This window comes from Bidens hawaiensis, unplaced genomic scaffold (genome assembly GCF_021521415.1).
Source record: "Bidens hawaiensis isolate Kalapana, Puna unplaced genomic scaffold, B.hawaiensis_p1.1 tig00038697_1, whole genome shotgun sequence".
Classification (NCBI taxonomy): domain Eukaryota; kingdom Viridiplantae; phylum Streptophyta; class Magnoliopsida; order Asterales; family Asteraceae; genus Bidens; species Bidens hawaiensis.
The window spans coordinates 16,954-41,314 of NW_027496812.1; the positions used below are offsets into that span (position 1 = coordinate 16,954).

At 35.8% G+C, this 24,361-nt stretch overlaps 2 protein-coding genes and 1 pseudogene across 3 annotated transcripts; all 3 read left to right on the forward strand.

Moving 5' to 3' along the window:
- The first annotated feature begins 12,820 nt into the window (after positions 1–12,820).
- Positions 12,821–13,459, forward strand: LOC143590629 (basic leucine zipper 43 pseudogene; annotated as a pseudogene).
- A 1,822-nt stretch (positions 13,460–15,281) lies between these two features.
- LOC143590625 (ruBisCO large subunit-binding protein subunit beta, chloroplastic-like) lies at positions 15,282–18,791 on the forward strand. The gene is made up of 12 exons (XM_077071048.1): positions 15,282–15,431; positions 15,497–15,622; positions 16,276–16,413; positions 16,485–16,580; positions 16,664–16,903; positions 17,057–17,291; positions 17,353–17,522; positions 17,597–17,674; positions 17,755–17,826; positions 17,906–18,010; positions 18,093–18,185; positions 18,257–18,791. Exons 1-12 carry the CDS (start codon positions 15,282–15,284, stop codon positions 18,527–18,529), a joined length of 1,776 nt encoding a protein of 591 aa, XP_076927163.1. The 3' UTR covers positions 18,530–18,791.
- Positions 18,792–20,070: 1,279 nt separating this feature from the next.
- LOC143590628 (ceramide synthase 1 LOH3-like) lies at positions 20,071–23,262 on the forward strand. 2 transcript variants are annotated; one of them, XM_077071050.1, is made up of 7 exons: positions 20,071–20,208; positions 21,668–21,897; positions 21,982–22,137; positions 22,218–22,403; positions 22,504–22,688; positions 22,801–22,862; positions 22,978–23,262. In XM_077071050.1, the coding sequence occupies exons 1-6, from the start codon at positions 20,071–20,073 to the stop codon at positions 22,836–22,838; spliced, it is 933 nt and encodes a 310-aa protein (XP_076927165.1). In that variant the 3' UTR covers positions 22,839–22,862; positions 22,978–23,262. The 2 variants fall into 2 exon arrangements, with proteins under 2 accessions (XP_076927165.1, XP_076927166.1); XM_077071051.1 differs by having other exon boundaries at positions 22,807–22,862.
- The last annotated feature ends 1,099 nt before the right edge of the window (positions 23,263–24,361 follow it).

The following is a 24,361-nucleotide window of genomic DNA, read 5'->3' on the forward strand; positions in this document are numbered from 1 at the left end:
ACTAAAAATGAACAACATCCTTTATGCTCCAAATCTAATTAAAAATCTCATCTCAGTCCGTCGCCTAACGACAGACAATTTAATTTCCATTGAATTTGATCCGTTTGGTTTTCTTGTGAAGGATCTCAAGACCAAGGAACCTATCCTACGATGCAATAGCTCGGGAGATCTCTATCCCCTCACCACCAACTTCATCAAGCATCCCACCAAACCCACTGCATTAGTTGGCACCACTCAAGATCGTTGGCATCAACGACTTGGGCACCCGGGCACCTCTTTATTGCATTCCTTAAAGTCTAGTTCTTCTATTAATTTTAGTAAACCAAACAATACGCTTTGTCAATCATGTGTTTTTGGCAAAAGTGTTAAACTCTCATTTTATGATTCCATGAATAAAACTCACCTTCCTTTTGATATCATTCATAGTGACTTGTGGACCTCTCCCGTTTTAAGCACAAGCGGTCATCGCTATTATATATTATTTCTTGATGATAAAACGGATTTTCTATGGACCTATCCCCTAACAAATAAATAACAAGTTTACACCACTTTCACCAATTTTTACAACCTTATCAACACCCAATTTGAGCGAAAAATTAAACAATTCCAATGTGATAATGGCACCGAATACACCAACAATAGTTTTAAACAATTTTGCTCCACCAATGGTATGCAATTTCGTTTCTCTTGTCCCCACACCTCATCCCAAAATGGTAAAGCCGAGAGAAAAATACGAACCATTAACAACATGATTCGTACCATATTATCTCAAGCCTCCCTACCTCCATCATTTTGGCACCATGCTCTTGAAACCGCCACCTACCTCCTAAATATTCTTCCTAAGAAAAACCACAAATTTCTATCCCCCACCACCCTTCTCTACAATGTTCTTCCAATCTACACACATCTTCGCGTATTCGGTTGCCTATGTTATCCCATCACCTCCTCCTCCACTATAAATAAACTCACAAACCGCTCCAAACCTTGTGTCTTTCTTGGCTACCCCTCTAACCATCGAGGATATAAATGCCTTGACATTTTCAACAATCAAATTCTTATATCCCGACATGTATTATTCGAAGAATCCATTTATCCATTTTCCATCCAATATTCCACTACTACCCCTAATTACAACTTTTTAACCCCTCCCTTTAACCCACTGTTATGGACTCTATACAAACATCCCAACCCTCTGACCCAAACAACGCCCAACCCCCTGCCTCCTCTAGCCCAACTCCATCCGGCCCAACCACCCCATCCTCCACTGCCTTCAGCCCACATTCATCCCCTGGCCCACCTACAAACTCTTCCAGCCCACTCCAGCCGGCCCAATCGCACACCTCTCCAGCCCAAACTACTTCTGCCCACCCCTCGAACTCATAGCCACCACCCCGTACCATGCGAACAAGAGCAATGGACGGTATCACCAAACTGAAACACCTATTTAACCTTCACACCACTTCCCTTGTTCCAATCCCAAAAACGCCCCACCTTGCCTTGTCCACAACTGAATGGTATGACGCCGTGCAAACAGAATTTAGTGCACTTATTAAAAATGATACTTGGGAACTAGTACCACGTCGTCCCGACATGAACATTATTCGTAGCATGTGGTTATTTAAACAAAAGTTTCGTTCCAATGGCTCTTTAGAACGTTACAAAGCAAGGCTGGTATGCGACGGTCGTAGTCAACAGGTTGGAGTTGATTGTGGTGACACCTTCAGTCCGGTATTCAAACCCACCACTATCCGAACTGTTCTTACCCTGGCTCTCTCTAAATCATGGCCCATACACCAATTGGATGTCACAAATGCTTTCTTACACGGCCACTTACAGGAAACCGTATACGTGTACCAACCAATGGGATTTCGCCACCGGGACTATCCTGATCATGTTTGCCGCCTCAAGAAGTCTCTCTACGGCCTCAAACAAGCTCCAAGGGCTTGGTATCAACGATTCACCGATTTTGTCATTCGACATGGTTTCACTCAATGCAAAACGGATAATTCTTTGTTCATCTATCACCACGGCCATGATGTTGCCTATCTATTAATTTATGTGGACGATATCATTCTCACCACTTCCTCCGACCGACTGCGCCAACAACTCATGAGTATTCTTGCAGGCGAATTCGCTATAAAAGATTTGGGGCCCTTATCCTACTTTTTGGGCATATCGGTCACTAGAACAGGAAACTCACTTTTTTTGTCTCAACATGCGTACACAAAAGACATCATTCATCGGGCTGGTATGGACTTGTGCAAACCTGCAGCGACGCCGGTAGATACACAAAGTAAATTGGGTAGTGAACCGGACTCGCAGTTTGATGACCCTACCACGTACAGAAGCTTGGCCGGAGCATTACAGTACCTAACTTTCACGAGACCCGACATTGCATACGCGGTTCAGCAAATATGTATGCACATGCACTCCCCTTGCATCTCTCACTGGAACTCTCTTAAACATATCATCCGGTATTTACAAGGCACGGATGAGTACGGTCTTCATCTTCGCTCCTCCTCGGATCTCTTCATCCGTGCCTACACAGACGCTGATTGGGCAGGCTGCCCCGACCTCGCCGCTCCACATCTGGGTATTGTGTCTATCTAGGAGATAACTTGATATCATGGTCCTCTAAAAGGCAATCTACTGTTTCTCGTTCGAGTGCCAAGGCCAAATACCGCGGCGTTGCCAACGTAGTTGCAGAGATATGCTGGTTGCGAAACCTTCTCCTTGAGCTACATCGTCCTCTGAATAAAGCCTCACTAGTTTACTGCGACAATGTCAGCGCCATTTACTTATCTGGAAACCCGGTTCAACATCAGCGAACAAAGCACATCGAGCTCGACATTCACTTTGTCAGGGAGCACGTTCAAAAAGGGCTGGTCCGAATCCTACACACGCCGTCCCGCTTTCAGATTGCAGACATCTTTACCAAGGGTCTTCCTCGGGTTCTATTCGACGATTTTTGGAACAGTCTAAGCATACGTGTGCCTCCCGCTTCGACTGCGGGGGTGTAATAGACACCTAAAATCATGCATACGTATATGGCAATGTAAATTAGTAATTAGCATAATATCAATCTCCAAAAATAGGAGATTCACTTGTATGGTAATATATTGTCCATTGTAAATGAGAGAAGACAATCAATTATTCATTACCTTACATTAACGTCCTTCATTTGTTAATTTTGGTCAAACCTACTCTGAACCTCCTAAACTAATAGCATGTTATCTTTATTACACACATAAGTTATTAAGTAATTCGGTATTATTGTCGGAGATACAAAACTGACTATTATTATTAATGGATTAGCACTTTTCATTGGTGATTTTATTATAGACTATCGCCCATAGATTATTGTCAATGGATTTATATTTGAATAGGTAGTTGACAAGCTAGGCCAGCGGATATAGAAATAGTTTAGCCATAAAAAAAATAAAAATAAAATAAAAAACCTTCATATAAGATGACTAGATGAGGAGTGTTTGAAGCTTATTATTAAAGAACACATGTTTATTGACTTTAGGTGTAAAAGGAGAGAAGGTTTTATTACAAAGTTGAAAGGTGATTATAATCTTAGTGTAGGTACCCACTATAAGGCTGAGGGGTGTGGGGCTTCAGCATGGGCGCGAGAGGCCATCCGCTCGCGCCCAGGGGCGCGAGCACCACACCACCGAGGCGCGAGAGGGGCGCGAGCACGGGAACCAAGGCGGGCGCAAGGCCGGTAGCGGGAGGAAAATGGCGTAAGTGGTTTGGGAATGCGTGAAGGAGCCGTTGGGATGAAGAAAAGAGCCGTTGGGCTCTTTAATTTTATTAAAAAAAAAGTTTTTCCTCTATATAAACCTTACCACACCCATTATCACATACCACACCCAAAATCACATAAAATAATTACCACAACTTCAAAAAAAACCCAAAATCAACCCATCTTCCAAACCTTTTTTTAAAAACATGGCTGGAAATTGGTACCCAAACCTACATTCAGATTATATTGACGATTTATGGTCGTCACCGGACCAACCGATGTTTTATTCGGAGCCGCAACAATCATCCGGCTTTCAACCATCCAACATACAACCGTCTCCTAACTTTGTTGTTCCGGAGACACAAGAATCACACGGTGAAGCTGCGGGACAAAGAAGACGCGTCCACCGGAAAAAACAAGTTGCAACGGACGGGTCGGGTTCGGCTTCGACTCCGAGGACGAAACGTAAAACCACTCCATGGTCATCGGATGAGAAGGAAGCCCTGTGTCGGGCTTGGATAGTCATTTCTGAGGATCGGCGTTGCGGTAATTGTTTTAACGTTTTTAAAAATGATTTTTAATAAAAAAGTTAAATAAAAAAGTTAAATGACTTACAAATTTATTTATGCATTTTGCAGCCGACTACCAAAAGAGCAAGGTCTTTTGGACAAAGGTTAGGGAGACGTTCTATTCGCTCGTTGGGAGTACAGAGTACAGCACTTCTGCCGCGTCGGATTGCCGCGTTGGATTCGACCTAAACATTGCGGGGGAGGAAACGTCTTCACCGCCGAGGAGGCGGCCATTGGGACGGGACGCCAAGGGGAAAAAACCGGCTGAGGGGGGAGCCGTAAACATCGTCGATCTTGTTGAATCCCTCAATAAATTCAACAAAACCATGGAGGTGGTCTCTAATGACAAAAAGGAAAAAAGTCGAATGAGAGATTTGGACTTCCTTACAAGAGACTTCAGTAACCTAAATCCGGTCGATCAAATGCTGATGGAAAAGCAAAAGGAACGTATCCGAAAGAGGTTGATCGAAGAAGACCAAGCCGAAGAATAAGAATAATGTTTTTTTAGTACTTTAATTTTTATTTTATTTTTAGATATTAATGTTTTTTTTAATGTGTGTTTTTTTTAATAATTTATGAGTTTTTTTTAATAATACGTTTTTTGAATATATCTATAAAAAAAAAAAAATCCGCTGGAGCCCCTGCTCGCGCCCCTCCACACCAGGGCCAGGGGCTCCAGCGGGGGCTCCAACACCCATCTTATCCAGTTTCTCTCTCTGCCACACGTCACAATATTATTGGCTGGAGCCCCCACTCGCGCCCCCGTTAGAGCCCCCCACACCCCTCAGCCTAAGGCATGCATTGATAGGTTTGCTCCAGTTGGACATTTAAGTAATAACACCCGTTTATTTTTATTTTTTTGGTATGCGTAACCAGGGCCGGCCTGTGGATCAACAAAACCAAACAAAAGTTTTAGGCCCCCACTAGCCTTTCAAATATATATAAAAAAACATTGTATATAAATATATTATAATGGACAAAATAAACTGAAAATTATGTATTGGTTTGGTGGTAAACTTGATTGTTGTCAAGCTATAGGTCATGCGAGACTTGTAATAAGTGTTTTTTCTCCACAATTGTCACGAAAGGACCACAAAATCTCATTTTAATTTAGACATCCATAATCATTGATCCAGCTTTGTACGTGACATATAATATTCGAGCCAAGTGTGGGTCACTTATCCTGATCCACTGGGCCGGCCCTAGGGGAGGCTGGGTGGTTGACGGCCCCCGACCCACACCCGCTAGGCCTGAATTTTTTTTAAAAAATCATATGTATTTTTATGAAAAAACGATATGTCTATTTAATGTTTAAATGGAATTACATAGCAATAGCTTGGTCTAGTGGCAAAGATGTATGACTCCCAACCAAAAGGTTGTGTGTTCTAGTCTTATTTGAGGTATGTTTAAGCCTATTTTTATACAAAAGTTTTTTACATAACCCAAATCATAACCAAGTAAACTCATTTAAAAAGTAATTTTAAACCTAACAAAATACTCCTTTTACTTAAAACCTAAAAAAAATTTTCGACTTCGACCCAAAATTTTTTCTCAATTCTCGAAGCCGGCGTGTCCACCCCTGGCCAAGGACATAAGTATGTATTCGTTAAACTGTTGCATTACAGAACTCTAGATGAGTATTTAACTCTAAACTAAAACAGTTATTATCAGTTCCTATACATGTAAATTCTGTATAACATTGCCCCCTTGGTGGGTCATGCATCTCAATTCTTACCCGTTCAAAATCCACTCACAATGACAATAATCCAAATCACAGTTAGCAATCATAAATTACTTAAAAGATATTACATGTATATTATATTAATCTCAACATATATTTCATGTCAGTAACTTCCGCATATATTAAAACCATTATGCATACTCTTGTGGTACATATTTAACTCTTAAAATCTCAATATATATATTGAAGAAATACGAATTCAATCGGGGTTAAACGGGTGTTTCCGCATGGTGTGGTTAGCTGAGAATCCTGAAATCGAGGAAGCGATGTACTGAGATATGCAAATACAAAAACAATTGTGTGGTGATGGTTAGAAGGGAGATACATTTCCTACTTCGAAAAGCGTCATCACCATCTTCATTGTGATCTCTCTATATATACAAGTGTCGAAGAGTGTAAAGCACAAAGATTTAGTTGATGTGCTAAAAGTTGTCTTTTTTTAACAGACAGATATTATATTAAAAAATGTTGAATTCGGCAAGAAGCCTAAAACAAAACAAACAACTTACATCAAGAGGAGAGGGGTTTTTAACCACTCTGTCCAAAGAAAATAAAACTTTATAGTTACTATGATCATACCATAAATACAAATAATGTAAAATAAAGTCAAAATTCTCTCTGTTTCTTAGCTTGGATGGTTGAAAGATGGATGTCTTCCTATATCTCCAAAGCACCCACCATGTCGAGAAAACGACCGCCTCAATAAATATTTTCTTCTTAGTGTTAATCCTCAACACTATTGTCTCCTTAACCATACCATCAAGCAACTCCATCAAGCATTTTCTTCTTAGTGTTAATCCTCAGCACTATTGTCTCCTTAACTGTGGTCCCCAAGCATACTTGCAACACCGGTGGTTCTACCCTGTTGGTGCTTTTTTTATACAGCTCTGGTACACTGACGGTAGTCCCAATTGTACCTCCCTCTGCGTGGTTTCTTGGACATATTCGTCCATGTGTGCACCTAGGTGTTTTCCTTCTTTGGCGTTTTCCTTTTACGGCACTTGGGCTTTCTTTTAAGTTCGAGCTTGAATCCGACCGGATCCAGGAATATATATTTTCATATGTTAAAATAATTTAGATTATTGGGTCCAAATATTATGCAATTACCATAATCGCTCTAGTAATCAACCTTGTAGTTATTTACACTCTACTTTAGAACTTTGTGGACCATATATCATCGTCATCATAATCATTATCGTACTCAATAAATCTCATCAATAGCAAAACTATGACAGGGTCTGAGAAGGGTAAGATGTAGACAACCTTACTCTACCCCGTATGAATAAAGAGGCTGCTTCCGATGAGACCCCCGGCTCGAGAGTAGTTTTGCATCAAGCCTGAGACATAAGGCACATAACACTCAACCATCAGGACACTTGCCGATTGGTGCGTGTACCCTTATCTTTCGGTATCAACGCCACCACATGATGCATGATTAACCTTCCGCCACTTTTAACGTTATTTTCACGAGATTAGTAAAATAACGTCAAAATTATTGCAATTTCACTTTTGCCCACCCGAAAATTCACATAAATATACATTATATGAGTGTACCGCAATAGCTTTCCCATTTGAAACAAAAAGATCAACACTCGTTAATAAAATAAGTTATGTTTAATCGAAGAAAGTAGGAGCATTTAATATGATGTCAAAGAGAGATGTATGATAAAATATATCTTCACCATTGAATTGATGTTATCCACTATGTTGCTAGGATGGTTATTGGAATTAGGGATGAGCGTTTGGTACTTGGTACCGGTACTGAACCGGTACCGGTATCAAAAAAGGTACTGAACCGGTACCGAATCGGTACCAAAGTTTTGAGTTTCGGGATCGGTACAGTACCGGTACGTTACGGTACGATACCGGTATTTCTCGAATTTTAACCTTCAATACCGGTACCGTTCTGGTACCGGTACCGAACCGAATATTTCGGAACCGGTACCAAGATTTGGCGATTTTCGGGATCGGTATTTTCAATAATGGTACCGAGCTCATCCCTAATTGGAATCAACCTAATCCATCAACTAAAAATATTTTCATTCTCATACTTTAATAGTGATTAATAATTTACTGATGTTATGTAAAAACTGTTAACATATGTAGTAGTGGCAGACCCATGGTATTTTTTCTCTACTGATGTCAGTTTTCTTCAACGCCTGTATGTCTGTTAACTTGATGCCCGAATTTTCGGTTTGGACTTTGGATAGGGCCATATCACATAAATAGTGATAAATTGTTGTCACTCTTAAATCTAATAATTACAATGCATGAGAGTAGGGGTGAGCAATTCGCAGTTCCGAACCACTAGAACCGGGGAACCGAAACCGAACCGGTAGATCTGAACCATATTATTGTATTTCGGGTCCGGTTCCGGTTCTTAAATTGGCTGAAAACTGTTCCCGGTTCGGTTCCGGTTAAACCGACGGTTCCAGTCATAGAACCGCTAGAACCGGGTTAGGTTTAAACTTTGAATATTATATTTAAAATCCTATTTATTTAATAGGCTTTCATACTTTCATGTACGAGCAACCATCCACGTTCTCACTTTTCCGGTTATATTAAATCCCTTACAATATCATAAACAATAATCATCTTTCATGACCATAAATCTGTTTTAAAAAAATAATGGTTTTCTGAAATATTTAGAGTTATTCTAATCTATTTTCAATCCCCTTTATTAAAATATAATATGTTGAAATTGATACTGTTTTATTTTATAGATTGTCGCTTGTTTCTTGCACCTTCTAATATTTCATATTTAGAATTTTAATTGAAAACCGGTTCTGGCAAGAACCGTTTAACTCGGTTCCGAATCGAAACGGAACCCTTAAAATACGGTTCGGTTCCGGTTCTTATATTTAGCATTTAACAGTTCCGGTTCGGTTTTGGTTCCGATTTAGTTCTTGCGATTCTGAACCGTTGCGCAGCCCTACATGAGAGGTAATGTTATTGTTCAATACAATATTCATATAGAAAGAACCACTAAAGCACTTCTTCAAACTCAAAACTGCATGGTTTTTTTTCTCGCGTTGTTTTTTCAAATGCAAAATTTATAGTTAGATATTTTTTAAGTTTTAAAAAATCGGGGTTGGTATAGAAAACGTAATATATGTTGCATATAAAAAACACCCCATATAGTGGGCCCGTTCATAAACATCAACGTCTCAAGGCTTAGACGTATAAGTGTGTATATCTTGTTTAACTACAAATATAAATGACAACAAAAAAAAATCTGAGCTCAATGAGAATACCCTAAACATCCGGGACGAGTATTTGGGTATAGGATTCAGAAAAAAAAATAATGAGTACAAGATTTGTGATGTCCACCCCGATTACTTGAAACTATATATAACGTAACCATAACCATATACCCGGAATTTTTAGTTTGTATATTTATTTAGTAATTTTTCACTCAATAGGGCTGTAAACGAACCGAACGAACACGAACAAGGCCTTGTTTATGTTCGTTCGTTAAGAAAATAATGTGTTCACGAACGGTTCCCGAATACTTACCGAACGAGATTTTATGTTCGTGTTCGTTCATTAACGAAATTAATGTGTTCATGAACGGTTCACGAACACAAATGAACACAAATAAAATCGGCAGAGCCTATAGATTGAGACCAATGTATTCATCAATGTGAATAATGAAAGCCTGTAAACGAATCGTATAAACACGAATAAAGGCATGCTCGTGTTTGTTCATTTAACTTTAAAAGAACACGAACACTTAATCGAACAAATATTTATGTTCATGTTCGTTTATATAAAAAGAGACATTTGTGTTCGTTTGTTTAAAATCTAAACGAACATAACTGAACAAAGATAAATGAACATAAATAAACAAGTATAAATAAACACAAACAAACATAAATGAACTTAAATAAAAACACTTAAATGAACATAAATTAATAAATATAAAAACCTTTAATCAGATTACCTATCTAGATAATATTTAATTATGTTTTATTAATACATAAATAAACAAAACATAAATAAACGGACATAAATGAACGTTCATGAACATAAATGAATGAACGGAACATGTATTCATGTTCGTTCGTTTAATTAAACGAACACAAAATTTTTGTTCATGTTCGTTTGTTTATTAAATAAACGAACATAAACGAACTTCCCGCCGAACGGTTCACGAATAGTTCCCGAACATTCGGTTCGTTTATAGGCCTAATTCTCTAGTAGTTTCATTACGTGAAAATGAACCTTTTTATTTTATATCTATCTATAATATATATAAACAAAACCCCTAAAATCCTACGTGTCGCGATGCGATCGCTCCCCCCTTTTATGGAAGCCACCAGATTACTTAATTTTTAAATGAGGGTCTCTCATTGATTTAACCCCAATTCATGGGTATGGGTCTTACCAAAACCAGATAGCTCTTAAACGGGTTATAACATCTCATTAAATTAAAAATTAATCTTACCAACTATTTGATATGAAAATCCTATAAAATAGGGATATACTAAAATTTAATATCTAATTTAAAAAGAAAAGGATATTATTTATAATTAATAAATAATTTTATAGTAAAAAAACATAAGCGGTCATGGGTCACAAAATCCAGATAGCTTTTAAACAGGTTATAACATGTTATTTATTTATGAAACTCTTTCATCATCAAACCTTAATTATATTATTAACTTTCTTACAATAAAGAAAATTAAAATTCAAAAAATAAATATTAAAAAACAAAAAATGTAAAACAATCATTCTCTCAAGCCATCAGATTGCTTTATTTGTAAATGAAGGTTTCTCACGCATTTGACCCGAATTCACGGGTAAAGGTCTCACCAAATCCAGATAGCTCTTAAACAGGTTATAACATCTTATTATATTAAAAATTAATCTCATAAAGTATTTGATATGAAAATCCTATAAAATAGGGATATACTAAAAATAAATATCATATTTTATTTAAAAAAGATATTATTTATAATTAAGAAATAATTTTATAATAAAAAAAATAAACGGGTAATGAGTATCACCAACCCCAGATAGCTTTTAAATCGGATTATAACATATAATTTATTTGTGAAACCATTTTATCATTAAACCTCAAGTATATTAATTACTAACTGATGTTTGGTTTATTTGTACATATTTATGTGTGTTAACTTACTTGTTTTACTCGTTTAGTTTAGGAACTATGGTACTTCATACATGTTTATTGTGTTTCAGGTCACAGGTACTTAACGCGCTTAATTTGGACCTATACGAGCATGGAATGAAGACCCGGGATCTCCAGCACGCTTACCGAGGCAATCATATGAACTTGCTGATTGAAGTGACCCATCGCATAGCGCGATGGGTGTTGAAGGTGGGGCATCGCTTCTACGCGATGCCCTGTAAATTAGACTGCGTTGACTTTTGGTCCATCGCGTAGCGATGGACCTGGAGAGGAGACCATCGCGCTACGCGATGGTCCACAGAATCGTGAAAGTTAGGGTTTTATTATATAACACATTTGGACGACCTTAGATGGCATTCTTCACCTTCTAGGCGATTTTCAGAGCAGAAGAGAGAGCCCCCATCACTTCCAGTCATCTCTAAGCATCATACATGGCCTACCAGATCATAACTGAAGCCCGAGAGATGCCGATGCGCGGCTAGTTCCTACGAGTCATACCCGGGATGTAGAATATTGTATCTTTCAGTTTTTCTCATGTATTAAGAACGAATTGATTGTAACCATCTTTGATTAATCTATGAGTATTGATGTCTAGTATTATTGTGCACTCAGTCAGTTTAGGTTTATTTCGATCAGAACAATTATTGTGCCAGTTGCTATGATAATTGCTTATAGGATTGTTTTGACTAGTTGAATGTGATGAAGCATACGTTTTCCCTTAGTTGAGTCACACTGGTAGGGACTGTTTGATAACCAGTGTCGTGTGTTAGTAAACGTGGATGCCTAAGGTTTATCTAGTTAGTCAATTGGTATTGGTCATTGATTGTTAATCTGTTAAGTTGCATGAGTTTGCTGTTAGGTTAACTGCTTGGATTCCCAGGTGTGATTTGCTTTTGTTAATTGTTGAAAGTAGTTTGCTTGTTTAATTAATATTAAAACCAACTTGTTTGCTAGTGTGATCAGCACTTAGTTAATTGAATATCTTCATAATGTTAGGAATCATTGTCACTGCACACTGACCACATACTCCTCGTGGTTCGATACCCTACTTACCCTAGCTTGCTTAGGTGATTAGGAACACTGATTTAATAGTTTTTGACTAGATAGCGACAGTCTAGCATCACTAACTTTCTTACAATAAATAAAGTTAAAATCCAAATATGCATTTATAAATATTAAAATAATATAAAACAACCCTCATAATGATAAAATCTAATGACGTATATTTTAATGCCATTATTATTAATCTAATCATGTTATTTACATATTTTAGACATTTCAAACATTTAATAGTACTTTGTATGTAATTTATCATATTTAGCCCAAGCAAAATTATAAATAGCATGGAAATGAGCTAATTAAATAATGTCATTCTAAACACAATCCGTTTAATTAAATAAACAGATTAACCCAAATACAATCCGCTAATTAAACTTGTTTGTTGTTGACTTGTTTCTACCAAATGACAAACATGTTTTTTAATTATCTTTTTTGTTTAATGGATGAAATGAAATAGACATTGACTTTCATAAGACCGTACTACAATTCCCTTTTGCTCTCCTATAAAACCCTCCATACGTTATCAGTTCTCTACACCTCAAACTTATTACTTCTTCAAGAAACTGTTTTGAGGTTCAAAAACAAATATGGAAGCATATTACAACCTAGTTCCAAAATATGAAGATTTTGCCTCCAACTTCCTTCCAAACTTCACTTCTTTTGAATCCAACATCTCTTCGATTATCGAACTTAACTCAAACATTATGTATGGTAACCGTCGACCTCAAACATCCGTTTTTAATTTCTCTCCATGTAACAACTCGAGTACTTCAAATGAAACCGATGAGGATCACATGATCATCAATGAGAGAAAGCATAGGAGGATGTTATCCAACCGTGAGTCGGCTAGGAGGTCAAGGGTGAGGAAACAAAGGCAGCTAGAAGAGCTATGCACCCTAGTGGACCGGCTCAGGAATGAGAACCATGGGCTCTTGGTTAAACTTAACCGGTTCTTGGAGTCACATGAAAAAGTTGTTGAAGAAAATGATAAGTTGAAGAAAGAATGTTTAGAGCTAAAGAAGTTGGTTAGTGAAGCTCAACTTGATAACACATATACCACTTTAGGAGATCTTCATGACGATGACCATGATGGTTGTGGTTACGGTTATGGTTATGCTCGTTTCAGGGTTCAGTCGTCCTGCAGATCTAACGTTGCGTCGACAACTTTGGATTCCTCCACTTTGCTTTAACTCGTGGTGTTGCTTGTGCTTTTATGATTATTATTGAAGAAATACTATTTTTTTGATAAAGAATATGCATGATGTTTTACTTTTGTTAGGTGGTGTGTATGGAACCATGTTCAATGCATATCTTGTAACTTACTAGCCAGTGTACAAACGACACGGTTGAAACTTATAAAGTTTTCTTGTTTATCTTAACCTTAATTGGATCAGTGTGGTTCATATTAATATATTGGTGATTTACATGTGTTGTGATTCCTGTTAATCGTTTGTTAATATCAAACCAATGAGTTTATGAAAGTAAATATATCAAATAAATAATGTTTAAATTCAATGAAATAAAATAAAGTTGTTAGTTTTAAGAATATGCATTATGTTTTACTTTTGCTGGGTGGTGTTGGGGTATTCCGAAACATTCAATGCATTTCTAGTGGCACCGTTCCAATACGCAAATGACACATTTAAGTTTCTTGTTTATCTTAACCTCAATTAAATTATTAGATAAAATATATTAATCCCATCCATCGACATAAAATTAATCATTACTGGCTAAAATGCATTGCTTAGGATTTTTCAAGTAAATGAAATTTACTGTTTATCGTATTTTAGACTAAGGTAGCTTTTGGTATAAAGGAATGAGAGACGAAGTTAAATGATTCAATATAAGGGAATTAAAAAAACCATATTTGGTTGTTATATGTTAATGGAATGAACCATTCCACAAATAATGAAATTTCTTTCAAACATAGGATTTTCATTCTTTAAAGTATATGTGTTTTTTTTTTCATTCATTCAAAAAATGGAATCAATAATTATAATAATAATAAAACATTATGATTTATTATTATCATATTAGGATTGATTATATTATAATTATTATTACGTTATCAAGGTTATATTATTATTATTATTGTTATTAATTTTATTATATTATCATTATTTTTGTATATTAATTATAATATAACAATTCTTATATTAGACTTATTATCGTATTATCAATATTAGTATTATTATTTCACAACTCAATGCTTCACAACATGCAGGTGTGGTTTAACAATTTTATAATTGTTTTTATTTGTTTAATGATCTCGTTGAAACGCGCAGGTCTTAAAAATGAGTTAATATGAATACTCATATAACTAATACTTATAATAATAATAATAATAATAATAATTAAAGTAGCTGATCATTCAGACGTAATTCTTTAGATGGTTTTTATATATCCATGTTAGTAGAGCCTTAAATTACTTATTTTCTTCTTTTTCCTCCTTTTCTGTCTTCCTCCGTTTTTGTTATCGTGCCTTGATTAGTCCTCACCCATTTTCTCTTTACATCACCATGTCGCCATAGTCCTACACTCCCACCTCATAAACAAATCGCAATCTAACATGCATAGAGGCGGACATAAAACCCCATTCCGAACCCTACTTGAACCCGAAATCGGTATACTTGATCCGCGATTACGAACCATGTTTCAATTTCTCAGAGAAACCGTACCCGACCCCCAAACCAAACCGGACCGACCGAAACCAATTCCACCTCTACCCAATAACTTGGACCGACCCAGCCCGGGAAAACCGGCCAAAACCCAGTCAAAACCCCGGACCCGACCTGGTTTTTGACTTTGTTGACCAACCCAAAGCCGGTTCCTACCCTGTTCACGGATTGGGCCATATTCAACAAAAACCTTATAAATCAAAGGCCCACTATAAAGCCCAGTTTTCCTAATGGCGCCAAGAGCAACTTCCACCAGATATTATTATTATTATTATTATTATTATTATTATTATTATTATTATTACGTTATCTTTAATTCTTCACAAATTCAAACATGGTTTCTTCTCTATCTTTTAATCCTCCAATATCTTTCAGAAGCCATAACACCTGTAAAAGATCTCATAACCCAATTAAAAATACAATTACATCCATGGCTAAACAAATCCACTTCAATCACGACGGTTCAACCACCACCAAGCTTCTGGTCAGTCACATTTCCACTACTATTATTAATACTAATATCATTCTTATTGAATTGGGTTTCATTAGGCTGGTGTGACCAAAGTGGCTGAGCTAATTGGAGTCACCTTAGGTCCCAAGGGTAGAAATGTGGTGCTGCAAAACAAGTATGGTCCGCCCAAGATTGTTAATGATGGTGAAACTGTGCTTAAAGAGGTTTGTCCACCAACTGTTTGTTGAAATGCCTCTGTTAGTTTTCTAAAAGTTTTTAACCGAACGAAATTTCTCGGATGTTTTATTTGACTTGGCTAAGCGAGAACGGTCAATATCAACGGTTCGGTTCAGCTGCCAAGTTTGTGTTGGTGTGATTTTTTAACTTTCATATTCATATGCTAATTTTACATTACATATAAGTTATTGCATAATGCTCACATATATTTTTGTTTTATAGTTAATAATTTTGCTTAAATCTATATGATAAGATTAGAAAGTCCTTAAGATGTATTAAAAACCTTCAGTGAACAAATTAATGTAAACGTACGTAAACGAACGCATTATTGCACGCTCACGAAGAAAATTGAACGAACATGGTCTCTATTCATGTTCGTTCATTTATTATAGGAACAAACATAAACAAACTTCCTGCCGGACAATTCACCGAGCGTTCGGTTCATTTACAGCCCGAAATGCATCTATATAGTTAGTGGTTAAGTTGCATCATCAATGTTCAGTTTTGTAAATGTTTCTGTGAGTTGCCCACCAATTTTTTGTGGAAATGCCTCTGTTAGTTTTGTAATTTAACTTTTGTTGAAGAGAAACGATAAGTTAATTTTTTAACATATTATGTCTTAGATTAATGTTTTATTCAGATTCAACTTGAGGACCCTCTCGAGAATGTCGGTGTGAAGCTTGTGAGACAAGCGGGTGCGAAAACGAATGATTTAGCGGGTGACGGTTCATCCACATCTATCATGCTTGCACATGGCCTCATTACAGAAGGCGTGAAGGTAAAAAAAAATATATTAATAATAATAGTTTTTAACAATGAAACTTGAACTAAACTTTTGATATCATTAAGGTTATTGCAGCAGGCGTTAATCCTATACAAGTATCGCGAGGGATTCAGAGAACCGCAGACGCTTTAGTTTTAGAACTCAAGTTAATGTCTAGAGAGGTAATCTTGGGTGGATATAACCAATAAATGAATACGAAAGCTATTAAGTTTTAATAAACTTTGATCGTAATTATGCTTTGTAGGTTGAGGATCATGAACTTGCAGATGTTGCTGCAATCAGTGCGGGTAATGATTTTGAAGTCGGGAGCATGATTTCTGAAGCAGTTCAAAGAGTAGGCAGACATGGTGTTATTACTATTGAGAAAGGAAATTCTGCTGAGAATAATTTACAGATTGTAGAGGGGATGCAATTTGATCGCGGTTATTTGTCTAAATATTTTACCGATCGAAGAACCATGAAAGCAGAATTTCAAGATTGCAAGGTAAGGTTTCTTGATTCCGAAAAAAGTAGTATACTTTGACTTGAGGTCACATGATCATGGACTAATGTTGGCTTCAAAAAGTATGAATTGCATTTGTTAGAAAGTTTGAAGAAATGGTGTGTTTGACCTAAAAAGGTATACTTTGACTTGCAGCTACTTTTGGTTGACAAAATAATTACAAACCCGAAGGAGATATATAAAATATTGGACATCGTGGTCAAAGGGAATTATCCAATTGTGATAATTGCAGAGGGTATTGAGAAGGAAGCTTTGGCTCCAATAATTAGAAATAAACTTAAAGGGATAATAAAGGCAGCAGCCGTTAAAGCACCTGCCTTCGGTGACCGCAAGAGCCATTATTTAGACGATATTGCAATTTTAACCAGAGGTAAGTCAAATGTTGACTAATGCTAACTAGTGATGGGTGATGTCTGATATGGTTTTTGTAGGGACTGTGGTCAGGGATGATGCTGGTTTGACCCTTGACCGGGTCAAAGAGGATATGTTTGGAACCGCTAGTAAGGTTGTAATTACTAAAGACTTGACATTAATAGTTACTGATGGGACCACTCAAGCCACAGTCAAGAAACGGGCCAATCAAATCCAAAGGCTTGTTGAGGTGCACGCTTAGTTTATGCAAATATTTTGCAAAAGTTTTAAGTTGACTTAGTCAATAGTCTATCTATTTTGCAGAACACTGAAGAAAATTTCCAAAAGAAAATTCTTAACGAACGCATCGCTCGATTATCAGGAGGAATTGCCATTATTAAAGTAAGCTCGATACACTTGAAATTTAATAATATTTCTTCATTTCTTGCAATTTGACAGTTGAAATTTTATAAAATTGTTAGGTTGGAGCTCAAACACAAGTTGAATTGAAGGATAAACAATTAAGGATGGAGGATGCAGTTAATGCTACCAAGGTAGGTTGATGTTGACTTAATCATGGTCAATTTGTTGACTTTCTTTACCTAATCTTAATCCTTCCACATTTTTATCAAGGCTGCTATCGAGGAAGGCGTGGTAGTTGGTGGCGGTTGTTGTCTTTTAAGGCTATCTTTAAAGATAAATGAAATTAAAAAACTTATGGATAATGAGGAACAGAAGGTAATCTCCAATCTCACAAACATCTTTACATTTTCACATTTTGCTACTGTTATTTAGTAATCTTTTTTATATAAATATTAAGATAGGAGCCGAAATATTCAAACGAGCATTGGAATACCCTGCAAGGCAGATAGCTAAAAACGCTGGTGTCAACGGTAGTGTTGTTATAGAGAAGGTATGCTATATTGCCATCCCTATGTTATATCTATTTTAAAAATATTTACAAGTTTTTTTGATTGGTTTTAGGTTTTATCGAATGATGATATTAGATATGGGTATAATGCTGCAAGAAACCAGTATGAAGATTTGATGGTGGTTGGTATTATAGACCCGACAAAAGTGGTACGATGCTGTATAGAACATGCTGCATCGGTTGCAAAGACGTTTTTGACCTCGGACGCTGTTGTGATTGACATTGATGGGCCGGTGGTTGAAGGAATGAGACCACCAAAGCAAACACCAAAGCCAATGCCAATGCCAACATCGGGTAATATAGGAACGGGCCTGATGGGCTTTTGAGATTTTGTAGATTAATTCGACTGTTTTATGAAGTTGTTCGTGACTGTGAACTATGAATTGAGAAGTGTTTCAAACGAGAAAGCGAATCTGACAAGAGGATATAAAGAATGCATCGAAGAGGCGCCTACTTATTGCTTCGAGACTGTGATGTGATCCAGTTTTGTTGAGAATCCAAGCAGTGAAAAATTTTCGAAGGTGTAAGATTTGTTGTCTAATGTGTAACATTTGGTATATAGTAAACATGACATGATTTGAAGGAATTTACAGCCAAATATAAAGTTTTATAATATGAAAGTTTTAATTTGAGATCTCTAGGCAACTTTTTAGAATTTTTAATTTTTTATATTCACGTGCTACATCAAAAGATGTATAAAAAAACTATAATAATATTAAAGTTTCATTGCTATTTTCCCTAACGTTGTTTAAAGTTTAAACCTTTTCTCAAACATAAAACCAACTCAAACTTTATTAACTTCAACGATCATAGTGTACATCTTTGTCACAGACTAGACTTGAACTATCAATCAAAATTTATCAGCGAGCACCTTAGATACACGTTGGTTTAACTACTCGAGGTTTAATTACTTTCATTCATTGAATCAATTCAAAACTGAGTAACTTAAATGGGAAAGGTTTATAAAACTTAATTACTAATTAATGATCTTTAATGTTTAACCTAATTAGTAATGAACATTAAAAATAATTTTTAAATTGTAATCACATTCACTGTTCTAATTTAATAATCATAAATAAGTTATCCTACATGTTATTTTCCCATGTGGGATCTTCATTTTTATTAGGAACCTAACGTGGCATTCAATCATCTTACATTAATTAATAAACTTCAAAATTACAAACAAGTTGTACCTTGTGCAATTCAACTTGTACCGACGGGAATGCATGTAACCAGAAAACCTGATCCTAAACCGAAAAAACTAAATTGATACAACCAAACCGAAACAAAAACCGAAGATTGGTTTTATATTTTCTTTAAAACCAAACTGAACTTACAAAATTTCAATATTTTTATTTTAAAATTTTAGCAATTTATAGTACTTTAACCCATACATTTTACCCAAATGTAAAATAATCAATTAATTATTTTTGATCCAAAACTTTTTCCATTCCGAAATTTTCAAGCAAAAATAGCAAAACCAAAACTGAACGGAACCCAAAAACCGAATCCGAACAGTTTTTAAAACTCAAAAACCAGCATTTTGTTTTTGGTTCGGTTTTAGCCCAAAAACAAACCGAACCGACCCATATACACCAATCGTTGTACTAAGAATGAACTCAAGACGATACTGATACTAATCTCGAAAACGTCGATCCCGAAATTAGAATATGTGGTGCCGGTGTCAGTACCAAAAAGAGAAAAAGTGATGAGTTAAAGTAGTCATAAATGCAAAATAAACAAGTACAAGGACCAGTTTGAAACATAATAATATTCATCGTTGACGGCCTCGAATAAAACCCACTTTGCAAATCAATCGGAATCACAAATCCAACATCACCTCCAACTGCAGATCAATCACTTCCACATGGGTTTAATCGAAGCTCTTAATTCAATCAATTTTGAACAAGAATCCTTCCCAACATATGCGGATTTTGCAGCTCTTCCTGTCTTTGCTATCTTCTTCCCAACTGTTCGCTTTTTTCTTGATCGCTTCATTTTTGAGGTAAAGATTTCAGCTTTTGGGGTTAATTAGCAATTGGGTTTGTTTATTGGCTTGAAATTTGATCTGGGTTTCAATCAGTTTCTTGAATTAATGTGTTTTGCTATTGAATTAGTGTGAATGTTCTGGTTATTAATTATCAGATTTTGGAGGTAAAGTTTGAAGCTTTTGGGTTTAATTAGTGATTGGGTTTGGTTATTGGCTTGAAATTTATAGGTTTCTTGGAATAAGTTAGGTATTCGAGAATGTTAATTAGCAATCGGGTTTGATTACCGGGTTGAAGTATGATTTGAGTTTGAATCAGTTTCTTGAATCTATGTGTTTTGTTATTGAATTGGTTTAATTAGCAGATGTCTAGGTTTCTAGAATCTTGATGTACTGTATTGGTATATTGCAGTCAGATTCAGTGGTTTTGATGTAAACATGATAAGAGAATATTTGTTCAATGTACAACTAAATAAGTTTTATGTACAACCAGAAGCTGCATGTTTTCTGATTGTAACTAATTTTGACTCAGAAGTACATGAGGGATGTGAATCCCTTTAATAACATTGCTTTGAGGAGTTATGTTTAGAGCATGTTTGGGATTGAGTTTGAAAAATGCTTATTGGCTTATTGGTGTTTTCAAAAAGCCCATAAATTAAAATGTGTTTGGCAATCATAAAAGTCTTTCTTATTTTAGTTTTTTGAAAGGGTTAAAAAGCAGTTTTCCAAAAGCCCCAAATCCTGGCTTTTCAAAATGGCTTTTTGAAAAAGCTAATAAGCCAATAAGCATTTTTCAAACTCAATCCCAAACATGCTTTTAATTATCATGGATGGCCTTTAAAGTGATCAAGCTAGAATTCAATTTAAGATATGAAAATTTATTCGATTATGTTTAACGTATTAAATGATTTGAGTGGTTTGTGAACCTGGGCATGATTTGATGCCGGATTTGGTAGGGAAAAGCATGTGCTTTATTATTATTTTTTTGATTTATATAAAGAAATCCGGGATGCAACATATGAACTGAATAGGTTAGAAACCTGTGTATTACATGGGTTGAATAAATGTTATGCTATTCAAGTGGATTTTTTTTCCGGATAAATGCTACACGGGATTCTGGTGAGTAGCAAGCCATGCGTTTTTTTTTTTGGGAAGATTTGGTAAGCGGATTTTGGTGACACGTGGAAACATCAATTAAGCAGGATGATTAGAAGATTTGATTATATGTTTTGTCATTTATGTAAAAAAGATAGAAATATATTTTTCATGTAATTGGAAAAAAAGTGAAGGGAAAAGAGTGCTAAAACAATTTTTTTGGTATGCAATAGTATTTAGGGTTTTAGTATTGAGTCCACTGTCCACGGGCCCGATTTCTATAAGTTCCAATAGCCACGTGACACCCAAGATACTCATTTATTAGAGCAGATAGATATTTAATATAGAGTATTTATGTTGACAATCAGGTGACATGTTGCAGCGTGTAGGTAGGTGGTTAATATTTGATAAGGACCACCAGAAGCTGGATGTTGAAACAGATGACAGAAAAAAGAAGATAAGAAAATTTAAAGAATCCGCTTGGAAATGCATTTATTATCTTTCAGCAGAAGTATTAGCCTTAGCTGTAACTTACAACGAACCGTGGTTCACCAACACAAACAACTTCTGGTTAGGTCCCGGTGAACAGAGATGGCCGGACCAAAAAATGAAGTAATCCGTCTTCCATCCTACACAATCAATACTCAACAATAATATTAATAAGAATAATAATAATCTTCGTTAACATATTTCCAGGCTAAAACTGAAAGGTCTATACATGTACACGGGTGGATTCTATACGTATTCCATCTTTGCTTTGATATTTTGGGAAACAAGAAGATCGGATTTTGGTGTGTCAATGGGCCATCATGTTGCAACCGCAATTCTCATTGCAATGTCTTATATATGCAGGTTTTTATATGTTTTTTTCCTTGTATAGAAATTTAGGATGGTTATATATGTATATTAACTTTTTTGTATATTTTGTGTAGGTTTGCTCGTGCTGGTTCGGTTATTCTAGCACTTCATGATGCAAGTGACGTGTTTCTTGAAGTCGGCAAGATGTCTAAATATAGCGGTGCAGAAGCACTCGCAAGCTTTTCATTTGTCGTGTTTGTAATTTCGTGGGTGGTGCTTCGCCTTATTTATTACCCGTTTTGGATATTGTGGAGTACAAGGTTAGAAAATATCATTTGGTTCTCATAATAAGCGCGCTTATGCGATAATAACAATAACAATAATAATATAATATCTTTTTTTCTCTTTTGAAAATTTCAGTTATGAAGTAGTTATGACTTTGGATAAGGAGAAGCATATTAAGGAGGGCCCGCTCTACTATTACATATTCAACACGCTTCTTTACTGTTTGCTTGTTCTTCACGTGTATTGGTGGGTGCTAATGTACCGCATGCTCGTTAAACAAATTCAAGACAGAGGCAAACTCAGTGACGATGTTCGTTCTGGTAAGTTAAATGTTTTATTACAACTTTACATTTCATTAATCTATATTTATTTTTAAAATACGCTCGTTAGGAAAATCAGAATTTGAAATATATTGTCTTGACGTGTTTGCAGATTCAGATAGTGATAGTGATAAAGAACACGAAGATTGATCTCTCGTTTCAATTTAGTTTAAGGTAATGCAATATTCAAATATCCATTTTTAACCTTTCAAGATTTTAGCAAGGTTCTTTCTTTTTATCCGGATTAAATAAAAACGAACATGTTTTACGATTCTGTTTTCGTTTACAGGTGGGATGAGATTTTTTGTCATATCATCTTAAACAAAATGTCCAAATTGAGTTCCTGCATAGTGTTATGTTAATGAACAGACTTATATAGATAGCGAGTCAAAACTGCTATAGAAAAGTCAACTTTTGTCCTGGTTCACATACGATTGATGATGTTTTTTTTGGTTTGTTGATAGTTTTGTCTTCTTGTTTTCTCACCTGACTTGTTATCATCAAGGAACCTTGGTGAGTCAACTTCATTCATGTAACATTAAATTCCCGGTTCGTTAGACGTTGTAATTGGTTCATGCTTTGCATTTGGTACTTTCTGTTTATATAATTGGTTCGCTTTAAGGGCTGCGTCGGTTGCATTAGTCGCACCTATTGAAGGTGGTTGTCATAATGAGATGATTATCGATAATCACGCTAGTTACATACTATATAAATATTTGTTATGTTAATATCAAAAAGTATGAATACTCGCCAGCTTCAGTCAAAGAACACGCGATCACCAAAACGCTCATTGGCCAATGTATTATTATTCTCGAGCATGTATTGATACTTGATTCGGTTCAAACATGTAACCTTGCTGGAATGAAAAGGGGTCCCGCTTATGAAAAGTTAGAGTTGTTTCGCATTCGGAAGTGTTGTGGAAGGGTTGGGTGCAAACGAACGGACGAATTTTGAATCGTTATTAACACGTTTTGGGTTGGGTTGAGTTGGAAGCTAAATTTGAGTTGGTTTGTTTAAACTTGTGGTTTCTTTGTGTAATGAGTTGGTACATGTGAAGTGTACACAGGTCCTTTCTTGCTTCTATGGTAACTTGTGTTAAGATGTGTTCAACTGTACAAGAGAAGCCAATATTGCTTATTTCCATAAGCAAACTATTTATTTATTTACATAAAAAAAAGTGATCAAATTGTTATCTTTTAAGCCATGAGAACCTGTGACCAGAAAATTCACAAGAACCGTCAATACCTTGCAATTCAATGAGATTAGATAAATCACAGCTTGTGCTAGACGTATGACCTCATGAACAGATGAAAGGGAATCATATATATACCTATCACTTAATAGTCCCTTATAGGTTATAACCAAAGTTTATATACAAGGAAGTGTGTTTTTATCCTTTTGTAATGGGGTGTGTAATGACATGATATTAACTATTAATTTTGTCTAAATAATCCTTCAGGAGGATGCCATAATCTTAGTTATTTTTTTAATTTCTAGGATTTTTTTGTTATTTCTAGTTAGCCAAAATAAATGGTCAACATGCATGATGACTTTCCCTAATTACAATATTACATAATCAAACATAATCTTGGTCTTATCATTTTTATATTCTAAATTGCATCATTCACATTAAACTTAATCATCCAAAACCTAAACTACTCTAACCTCTTAAC